Source organism: Macrobrachium nipponense, chromosome 1 (genome assembly GCF_015104395.2).
Source record: "Macrobrachium nipponense isolate FS-2020 chromosome 1, ASM1510439v2, whole genome shotgun sequence".
Classification (NCBI taxonomy): domain Eukaryota; kingdom Metazoa; phylum Arthropoda; class Malacostraca; order Decapoda; family Palaemonidae; genus Macrobrachium; species Macrobrachium nipponense.
The window spans coordinates 79,793,077-79,805,237 of NC_087200.1; the positions used below are offsets into that span (position 1 = coordinate 79,793,077).

General features: G+C 35.7%; 1 protein-coding gene across 1 annotated transcript in view; it reads left to right on the forward strand.

Moving 5' to 3' along the window:
- The window catches only part of LOC135219400 (uncharacterized), a 269,936-nt gene that overhangs the window by 142,202 nt on the left and 115,573 nt on the right, over positions 1-12,161 (forward strand). The window contains exon 5 of the mRNA XM_064256148.1: positions 2,656-2,730. Within this exon, the coding sequence (XP_064112218.1) occupies positions 2,656-2,730 (75 nt within the window). The remainder of the gene's footprint in view (positions 1-2,655; positions 2,731-12,161) is intronic.

The following is a 12,161-nucleotide window of genomic DNA, read 5'->3' on the forward strand; positions in this document are numbered from 1 at the left end:
CTTAGTTGCATTCACTTTTGACCTTTTTCGTTTGAAGTCATTCATTTCCTCTTCCTTTATTCAGTTTTGCTATCCAACCGCTCCAACTTTTATATCATAGCGGGACTGTGATGTTTTTTTCCCCAGCCCCACCTGAAGACTTGTACTTCATTTCCTGTATTTTCTTGATCTCTGTATCTTGGTCTCCAAACCACACCAACTGCCTCTTTCCACCATCTTGAGAGTTGGATGGCTGAAGTTTCCCCAGTGCTTGACTCGACAACTTACATTCCGTAAATCAGTCAACCATAAAATGAAATTTCCAATTAAATATGGTTAGAATGTCTGAATGTTTGGCAGAAATGATATGAATACTTCAGTTGACAAAAAATAAGTAAATAAATATATGAATAAAAACAGGTAAAGTATACCTCTACCAGCGTCAGACCTTCACCATGGAGACACATTTTAATCGTTAATGACAGATTAAGAAGATACTTTTTTTGCATAATTGATAATTAAATTCGGCCATCAAAATCTATTCCAAAAGCGCGTAAGGTCTTGGTTTCTTAAACCTGGCGTATTTGAAAGAAAACAATCTGTGTCCCATTCCTATCTCTCCCAAAATGTAGAGGTGTGTAGCAAGTCATCTGGTTCGATTTTTGTGAAATTTACGAAGAAAACGGAAAACCAACACAGTAAAACAAAACAAATAAAATTATGAAATCAGTCGTTTTAAAGGCAAAAGGTTTCGTTTTCCTAAACAGCACAATATATATGGGAGATATTCAGTCATAGAAATACAAGTTCATCCCCCGTAATAAGAGCAAGGTGAACGAGAAGATAACGTTCAACAAATAATTTCGTAAGTTGCCATTTTTTTTTACCTCCAACAAGGCTGTTATTATTTTGGTTAGTTTTGTTTCACTTATTAGATTGCTTATCTATTTGTGAACAGGATTACGATAAAAGATATGCATAGGTTTTTACGAAAATTTTACGATGGGTAGGTCTCGTGAATAGCAGCAAACTAGTAGAATTCGTGAGAGGTTGAAATGTCATCCGTTTGTACTTTATCTGTGCGATTGTGATAAACTATTGTCATTTTCACCATCAAGTTATAGAGAAAGCCTCCCAACGATTTTTAGTTGTTGTGTCCAACTTGCGTTATCTCGTACAAAATCTTCAAGTTTTCCCCGGAATATTTTTAGGGACACAAAGAATGAATTGGTGATATTCAATAGAGACTGTGGAGGCTGAAGAGTGTCTCATTTTTTGTTGGAAATTTGAAGATGAGTTGCCCCAGTAAAATCTGCTCTGTACTGTACTGTGAGGAGCCTTCAGTATCTTCCACAGTGCATAACGTATATATCTTTTCTGTCAAAAACAGTCTCTAGATGTGTTTATACATACGCACACACACACACACACACACACACACACACACACACACACACATATATATATATATATATATATACACACACACATACCATATGAGCGCGCGCGTGTGTATGTGATGAGATGTGTAACCTTATAATTTTTGTGTGTAACACTTCTACTGAGGCTGAACTATCCAGCGCCCGCTGACCCCATTTGTCGTAACAATATTCCTCTTTGATCAGTCTGTTTAAAGTTGGTTTTTGTGATGGGACATTGATATTGATATCTCTTTAATGATGAGTATTTACGATTTATTGCTGTAAGTAAAAAAAAAAAGGGGTCAGAATGATAAACTGAGCTTAGCCACAAAAAAATCAATACTTTGATGCAAAATATAAATAAAAATAAAAGATAAAATAAAAACCATACGGGAAGACAAGACAGAACTAAGATGGATTACCTCGCCAGTGATGTAGGGTTTTGCTATTTATTCTTGCAAAGGAAATTTATGAGAAACATTGATGATTCTCTATCAAAAACTTTATTATATTTTTTTAAGATCCATTAATGCAATATAAGTTTCTAAGCGGAAGCCTTGATTTTGGTTTTATTTTACGTCTGACAAGTAGTATTATTTTATTGAAATTTTTGAAAAAAGACAATAATTAAAATAAAAGGCTCAAATGACGAGATGAAGCCAGCCCCAAAAATGGCCATTCTTTGCTGCCAAAAATGTTCACCAAAACTATTGTATTTTAGGTACGCAAATATTTTTTAATCTGGACAAAACAACCATAAATTGACTTTCCAGTGACTTGCAGATTATTGCTGTTTGTGTCAGCCATTCTGTAATAAAGGGTATTGTCATTTTTTACTACTGTATGCGTCCACAGTATGTGTATATCATTTTTTTCATATAACATATAGTTATTTTCATGTTTACCATTGGCCCAAGAAAAAGGATCATGTTTAACAGCAGCTAGTTATTATTTTGAACTTCATTTATTACTATACAGTAAGCAGTGAAATAAGTACCGGTAATGATGTTCTTGGTATATTTTAGGTACTATGCAGTTGTACAGTTATTGAAATGGCGCCATTTTTGACGGCCTGGACGTTCTAGTATTCGTAATTTGTGTATAAGACATTCATTTGCTTGTATACAAGTGTATTTATGTTGCATTTGCATGTGATGATATGGTCTCGCATGCAGATGTGTGTTTTAAAATAATAATTGTATGTTACATTACAGCTTGTGTAAAAACGTTAATGTACTGATTCATTCTTTTCCAGAGTTCTTCACAACGTTCAAGATTTTCACCAAATCGAAGCCGGATGCTTCAGTGGACTTCTCAAACTACGTTCAATGTATGTTATTACTGTACATATCTTACTGTATAGTTTTATTATTGTTTTCATTTATTTATTTATTTATTTATTTATTGCACGATCTAACCGGTATTGAGGGACTCATTTTCTCGACAAAGCATCCCGTTAGTCTCAGATTACAATACATCGTCCAAGCAGTTTTGCCATCTTGAGCATACACACACACACACGTATGTATACATAAGTCAAGAGATCCTTTGTACGTCTGAAGATTATTTCCTGAGAATTTGTGGTTTATTGATTGGCAACAGAAAACGATAATAGCCGTATCGAACGAGTGAAAGCACTCAGCCATGTATAGTCCTTAGTTACCTGTTGTTCAAAAAAAGATTTATTTGACCCCGTTACGCATGTGTTTCCTTTGGCGCGTCTGTCTATCTACTCGTATATGATTAAATATGTTCAATGATTCTTTGGTATTTTTGTAACTCGTCTGTGTAAGCAAAGGCTTACCTTGTCAGATAAGCCGGTGGATACTGTAATCTAGTTTAACCACTTATAGTTTATTCTTTATTGCGTCTTGTCTGTCAACACGAATCTCATCATTGAAATCAAAATATCTGTAGATTTCCTATGCCTGAAGTGAAAGTGAATATGGCTAGATCATAATTTGCTCTCTTATTATTATTATTATTATTATTATTATTATTATTTTTTTTTTTTTTTTTTTTTTTTTTTTTTTTTTTGCTCTATCACAGTCCTCCAATTCGACTGGGTGGTACTTATAGTGTGGGGTTCCGGGTTGCATCCTGCCTCCTTAGGAGTCCATCACTTTTCTTACTATGTGTGCCGTTTCTAGGATCACACTCTTCTGCATGAGACCTGGAGCTACTTCAGCCTCTAGTTTTTCTAGATTCCTTTTCAGGGATCTTGGGATCGTGCCTAGTGCTCCTATGATTATGGGTACGATTTCCACTGGCATATCCCATATCCTTCTTATTTCTATTTTCAGATCTTGATACTTATCCATTTTTTTCCCTCTCTTTCTCTTCAACTCTGGTGTCCCATGGTATTGCGACATCAATGAGTGATACTTTCTTCTTGACTTTGTCAGTCAACGTCACGTCTGGTCTATTTGCACGTATCACCCTATCCGTTCTGATACCATAGTCCCAGAGGATCTTTGCCTGATCGTTTTCTATCACTCCCTCAGGTTGGTGCTCGTACCACTTATTACTGCAAGGTAGCTGATGTTTCTTGCACAGGCTCCAGTGGAGGGCTTTTGTCACTGAATCATGCCTCTTTTTGTACTGGTTCTGTGCAAGTGCCGGGCATTCACTTGCTATGTGGTTTATGGTTTCATTTTTCGTATTGCACTTCCTACATATGGGAGAGATGTTATTTCCGTCTATCGTACTTTGAACATATCTGGTTCTTAGGGCCTGATCTTGTGCGCTGTTATCATTCCTTCAGTTTCCTTCTTTAGCTCTCCCTCTGTAGCCATTGCCAATTGTCATCGCTGGCTAGTTCTTTAGTCTGTCTCATGTATTGTCCGTGCATTGGTTTGTTGTGCCAGTCCTGTGTTCTTTCTGTCTTTCTCCTGTCTCTGTATATTTCTGGGTCTTCGTCTACTTTTATTAGTCCTTCTTCCCATGCACTCTTTAGCCACTCGTCTTCACTGGTTTTTCAGATATTGCCCCAGTGCTCTGTTTTCAATGTTGACGCAGTCCTCTATACTTAGTAGTCCTCTCCCTCCTTCCTTTCGTGTTATGTATAGTCTGTCCGTATTTGCTCTTGGGTGTAGTGCTTTGTGTATTGTCATTTGTTTCCTGGTTTTCTGATCTATGCTGCAGAGTTCTGCCTTCGTCCATTCCACTATTCCTGCGCTGTATCTGATTACTGGCACTGCCCATGTGTTTATGGCTTTTATCATATTTCCGCCGTTGAGTTTTGACTTAGGTATCGCCTTGAGTCTCTGCATATATTCTTTCCTGATCGTGTCCTTCATCTCTTGGTGTTTTATATCTCCTCCTTCCATTATTCCCAGGTATTTGTATCCTGTCTCATCTATGTGTTTGATGTTGCTCCCATCTGGAAGCTTTATCCCTTCAGTTCTCGTTACTTTGCCTTTTTGTATGTTGACTAAGGCGCATTTTTCTATTCCAAACTCCATTCTGATGTCCCCAGATACAATCCTTACAGTCTGGATTAGGGTATCTATTTCCTTGATGCTCTTACCATACAGCTTGATGTCGTCCATGAACATCAGATGGTTGATTTTGTTGCCTCTTTTCTTGAGTTGGTACCCGGCATCCATCTTCTGTAGTACTTTTGTCATGGGAATCATGGCTACTACGAAGAGTAGTGGGGACAGTGAGTCGCCCTGGAAGATCCCTCTCCTGATATTAACCTCTGCTAGTCTTATTCCAGAGCTTGTAAGTATTGTATTCCAGTTGCGCATTGTATTTTTGAGGAAGCTGATGGTGTTTTCCTCTGCCCCATATATTTTCAGGCATTCTATTAGCCATGTGTGTGGTATCATGTCGAAGGCTTTCTTATAGTCTATCCATGCCATGCTTAGGTTGGTTTTCCTTCTCCTACTGTTCTTCATTACCATTTTGTCTATCAGGAGCTGGTCTTTTGTGCCCCTACACTTCCTTCTGCAGCCTTTCTGTTGGTAGGGGATGGTGTTTGTCTCCTCTAGGTAGTTGTATAGCCTTTCACTGATGATACCTGTTAGTAACTTCCACATTATTGGTAGGCAACATTGGGGCTGGTCAGTCGTTGGATGGGTGACCGCTCTCCTCGGCGTTGATTCCTTGGGAAAGGATCTTTACCATAATTTCCTCAGTCTACTCAGCTGTAAATGAGTACCTATCCCTGATGGGGTAGGGTCCAGCTATGGGTTAAATAGCAAAACTCAGCAATGATGGAAAGAAATGAAGGAATAAACGACAACGACGTAAATGGAACCTCTGGCAACAGAGGAGCTTCGTCCGGCAACCAGGTATTCAACCCAATTGAAGGGGAAGACGGTCAGGTACTTGGAGGTCGTCATCCAGCAACTGATCACCACAACGAAATTATTATTATTATTATTATTACTTATTATTATTATTATTATTATTATTATTATTATTATTATTATTATTATTATTAATGGATACTGGTGATTAATGGTACTCGGTAAGTTTTTAGAACTTAAATAAGAATACAGATGTTCGTGAACTGAAATATCGAAATAAGTTTTTGCTCCGTTTCTCGTTTCCATAACGTAAGCTAGTACACGCTACCTTTTTCTATCATTTGCTTAGTTTAACTATCAATTGGCTTTTGACATTATTCCGCACCTTTCTCGGTACAGAACCGTGGTGTTCTTTTTCGCATTCAGCTCCTCCTTTTTATCTGTTGCATCATTTATTTTATTTCGAATATTTGTGAAAAAGAAAGATAAACGCAAAAAAAAAAAAAATGTTGGTAGAACCACAAGTAATTCTGACCTCTTTTATAAATTTAAGGTGATTGCGGAAAGGACGGCGGTCCACCATAAAATATTCACTCACTCTTCCAACGTCGAGAAATTTATGGTCGTTTCAGGGAGAGCAGACGCAACGCCGGAGGCTCTACAACAGCCGTAGACCAGTATCTACAGGCTAAAGGCATCACGTTGTCAGAGGAAAGTTATGGAGATCGTGAAACTTTTGTAGTTACCGTCGAATTTCGGGGCATAACGACGTGGATAGAATTTTCAAACGCTCTCGAGAACAACGTCGAACTTTGGGTAGACGGGTCGTCACAGCCGTGGTTTTAGGGAAGATAATTCGCCAGAATATAATGAGATACTTGCAGACGCATTCTCTTCATTTTCATTCGAATAAGTGACTGGTTGACGAAACTTGAGCAAGTCATTTTCGTTAGTGTAGTGGATTGAGCTGTGATAGTAATAAAATCACAGATGTGCTAATTTGGTCTAATCATCACCGTAAAACATCTGCCAGAAGGATCAGCGGATCCTCCTGTTAAACTGGATGAAATAGCAGCGATTAATTCAGGTAGATATTCAAATAATAGAGATGAAAATTGCACCTGATATCCTACCCTTGAGCTATTGACGGTATAGAAGCCGTGGCTGTCCCATCTTACTGTGAAAAGGCGAAAGAAGTAAATTCGAGGGAGTTACGAGGCAAGAGGACAACAAGATTTGCTGTGATGCCAAAAAACCCTGATATTTCGGAGACAAGGGTAGGTTGGCAACATATGTCTTTTTCTTAGAATCGCGTGGTTTTGGAATGATAACTTAGATAAAAACGGAAATAACTGACATAGCTTTCGCCCATTGTTGATGGAAAAGACACGTCAGTTAAAGTTTTATCAATATTATATATATATATACATATATATATATATATATATATATATATATATATATATATATATATATATATATATATATATATATATAGTATATATAAGGGAATCAGTCACAGGGAATTTAGTACTGGGATGAAGGAACTTTCAAGTCCGCCTTCCTTTGGACCTTCGAAACGAGTTGTAAAACTAACAAATTACTTTTTTTTCATAGACCATTGCCTGCTTCATGACATCATGCCCTTTAACCATTACTTGGGGGTACCTGTATATATAAACTCCCTACGAAAGTCAATTTTCCCAGACGGACACTTAATTTGTTATTAATTGTTGACAGCATTTGAGAGCATTTAACCTAATGGCTCCTATTAAGGGAAAAGTTACATTGAATATGATATAAAATAATTTGTGAATGTCTGATCTATTCGTACAGTAAATTTTTTTTATTTTTAATTGACATTGAACTCTTGAATTATCCTGCAGTAGTAGGTAATAAAATAAATTTTGTAATAAAAACATAAATGAAAGGAAATAAAGCGAAGATTAATAAATTCAAGCAGAGGTGAAAGATAAGAAATACGTCCGGAATTTTCATATTGAAGTTGGAGGTAGTAGAGGGAAAGGAATAAAAAATATTCCTCAAAAGTAAACCATCGCTTTGTCAGCGACGACTGCCGTAAAAGGGATTCCACCACTGTTCTGGATATTCTGAATAAGTGCTGGAACAGTTTATCTGGAATTTTTGGTGTGGGCGATTCGATTCGGACTTTTGCAGTCAAAAGTGTAAAGAAAAGTGTTGAGCGATAATAGAAGCCTATACATTCATGATAGTGAAAGACAATAAAAGAGTGAAAAGGTGAAAGAAATACTAAGAGAAATAAAGTTTTAATTGATGGAAGAATATTGATGTAGTATAATTGAATAATTTTTTACCTTTTGAAATCAAAGGAAAACGGTCTAATTTGTTATGGGAACGTAGACTTACGAGTGAAATCCTGAGAGATTGACTGACTAGACTTTTGTTTTGGTGCGGTCATTTTCCTTTCACTTCTGCTACAGTTGAACAGAGATGTTTTTAAGTTAACTGCTAACTAATAATTAATACTAATCGTTATTATACATTAAAGTAAACTTCTAGTAATCTTTTCTTAAATAACTAGTTTTAACATCATTGTTAAGACCATTCTCTACCAACTGGCGAAATTTCCGACCTTTACATTGATTTGCGCTCTGATTGTATAAGTTTAAATGAACTTCTTACTGTTTTATAGCATAGGTAGCGGTTTCCGAATGAAAGAGCTAATGGTTAACATAAAACAAAAACGAGATCCGTGCTATGTAAGGCACATCAGTGCTGTACATACCTACTCTTAAGACTGGTTCACTCTTAAAACCAGTCTGCAGAGAAGGAGGTGAATAAGTCACTTCGCCCTAGGCCTAGTACAACGATATTACAAAGTTTCCCTCTGGCAAATTTCCTCTGTGTGTTTACCAAGAAAGAGTGTTGCTTTTGGGTTCGTCCATAACAGAAGTACGGCGTAAATGTTCCGATGTCAATAGGTAGCATATCTGAAGTAGATCCTTAATGCCTTATAACGAGGGATCTTTAAATTCCTTTAGGAGGAATGTGAAGATGGCTTTTGACGTTCGGATAAAATCGCGTTCTGTCAGATTTTGGAGGCTAATGAGCGTAGTTTTCGTGGATTTCTTTAGACCAGTGTAAGACATAATATCGATATCTTCTGAAGTGACATTATAAAGTAACACCGCGGACCTACGGTAAAGCCTGAAGACATTCAAGTAAGGAAACTGAATATTAGGAAATCTAATGACATCTGTCTCTGAGAGCATTCACAACGGTGAAGGCAAAGCCCATTACGAACATTTATGTTAGTAATGTTTGTCAAGCAAGCATGGTTTATGTATCACTGAAAAATTTTATCTCAGACTGTAGAGATTAGTAAATGATGTGATGTATTTAGGAGTACAGATCAAGGCTGCTTATGTACATCGCAAACAACAATGACGAAAGTATTGCTATTGATCAACGATCAGTTTAATAGTCTGGAAATGATAAAAAAAGGTTCTGCAGTGGAGCCCTAACTAGATATACTATCGACATCAAAACTGACTGAAGAAAAGGCAGTTCGAGATAGTGTATTAATGACATGGAATAGATTGTGATTGATATACTGATTTAATAATTTCGGTCACTGGCGTTACCACTCCAATGGTCATCTATTCTGAGGCTTGTTAGAAAAAGGAAAATCACCCATAAGAGAGCAGACGGGAGTATGCCATGGATGAGAAGAACGAATAGTCCCTCAATAGTAGATGATCAAACATTAAGCTAAGAAAGAAAGTACCAATGGATCTAGACCAGTAGATCTCAGAGAAAGAGTTTGAGCCTAAGGTATTTAGAGAAGCGGGAACTGAATACAGTTTTGAAAATCTTAGGAATACCTGACGTTAAATTAACATGACACTGACTGGGGGGTTAAGTATATCTTACTTTTACCAGACCGCTGAGCTGATTAACAGCTCTCGCAGGATTCGATATTTTTTATGTGGCTAGGAACCAATTGGTTACCTAGCAACGGGACCTACAGCTTATTGTGGCATCCGAACCACATTATATCGAGAAATGAATTTCTAATCGCCAGAAATGAATTCCTCTGATTCCACGTTGGCAGGGCGGGGAATCAAACTTTCGGATACCGAATTGGTATGCGAGCACGTAACCCACTCGTCCAACGAGGAACTACTGATTGGAAGGGCTGTAGAGATTTCTTTAAGAGAGGCTGAACTAACTCATATTTCCAAGAGGGAGAATGTAGTATGTAGTAGTTATTTGTCAAGGTAAAAAGATTCTAAACACGTGAATCATTTCCTCATGTCATTCTTTCAACCCTTTCAGCAATAAGAATGTGGCCAGATATTTAGCAGCTGCCTCCAAGGATGTAAGAACATTTCGGCCATTATGGCAGAGGCTACCTAGAGCAGAGCTACAAAGAGCGGAGGATCAAGAACATTGGATTTACTGAGAGATGAATTGGCCGAAAACTTAGATCCGAAGAGTGTAACCTTTTCAATATGAGATGTAGCTATAATTCTATCAGAAGCAAGAGAGGATGAAAGTTATAGGTGCAGAAGTTGTTCAGAACTTTAATGTTAAAGGTAAATAAATCTTTTCCAGGATACAGCATTTCTTCTACATGCGAGACAAATTTTCCTCCTTCGAAATATCTGTGCATGTAAATTAGATGCATCTTATTATATATCCACTTGTGTGTTACAGCATCTACACATATTTGCTATGCTGTCAACAAAGACAAATATAAATATAGATAGATGTAAATATTATTAGGAACATATTCGTCATTGATGGCTCAGGCGGTTGTGTATTTGAATTCGTTGTAATCATATGTTCTTTCCTCTGGCTAAAACCAGTCTTTATGTATTCTTCGCAGCGTCCGACAGCCCTCGGCTGCATTTCTTACAATCCTTTCTTTTTTTCTATTCTCTCCCTGAGGTCCCTCCCAACTTAGCTGAGTTGTCCAACTTCATTTCTTTGTTTCAGTTTCTGCCCTCTCTCTCGCACGATCCCTGTGAGATTCGACAAATGTGCGTTAGTTATATTAATAATAACGATAATAATGTTCAGAACTTTTTATACTATGGACAACTTGAAGTCAACATTTATAAATAACAATATAAATGACATGGACAAACAAATGTTAGTCCGACTATTTGTGAACATGTAACTCTTCGCTGAAAGATATCTCTTAACTAACCAGTACGACGGCCAATGTGGTGTTGGATAAATGTTCATACAACTCATTATTTTGTAGACTCCTGTAAAACTTTCGTCTTGACTTCATTTACTCAACCCTTGTTAAGATGAATAAAGCTTCTGGAACAAAATCGGCGTTCAGGTTTGTCTCGACTCGTGTGTGGAATCACGACTAGAACTGTAAGCATTATCCGTTTAGGCCCTCCACAAGTGCAAATGGGTCTGCCACATACTCTCTCATCCCCTGTGTTTGTGCTTCGCCTTCGTCATACCTAACTATGCATTATCCCGTCCTGCCTTCCATCGCCGTCGGGCTAACCCTGGGTTCCTAAGCCTTTCCCGAACTGAAATAAATCGGATTTTAATATAGCTTCTGAACTCCAAGTTCCTTCTACTGAAATCTCTGTTCAGTCAGGCAAATGTCACAGCCTGAAGAATATGATACACGCTATACTACATGGTTTTTAAAGTGTACTCCTTCATCTTCAGTTTCGCAAAAGTTTCCACTCGATAAGAATTTCGACGTATTTTCCACAACAAAACTTGAAATAGAATGTGAATCGTCCCTCCAAAAGTCTTTCAGCAATCTCGTGTTTTTTTCATAAGACCCAAGTTTTTTTCTAGTTTCGGCATTAGCAGTAAATGTCAACCTTTTGAAAGAGTATATATATATGTATATATATATACTATATATATATATATATATATATATATATATATAATATATAATATAAATATAATATAATATAATATATATATATATAAAAAATATATATATATAAATATATGTAATATATATGTATATATATATATAGATACGTATATATATACATATAAATATATATATATATATACATATACATATATATATCTATATATATATATATATATATATATATATATATATATATATATATATGTATATATATATAAGTATCTATATATATATAATAGATATCTTATATATATATATATATCATATATATATATATATATAAGTATTATATATATATATAGATATATAATATATATATATATATATATATAATCATATATATATATATATATATATATATATTATATATATATTATAGATATATATATATATATATATGTATATATATAAGTATACTATATAGTATATAAATATATGTATATATATATATATATATAATATATATATATATATATATATATATATATATATATATATATATATATATATATATATATATATATATATACTATATATATATAAAAGAGATCCTCACGTGAAAATGAAAGAAGGAGGTACCAAGACTTTCAACTT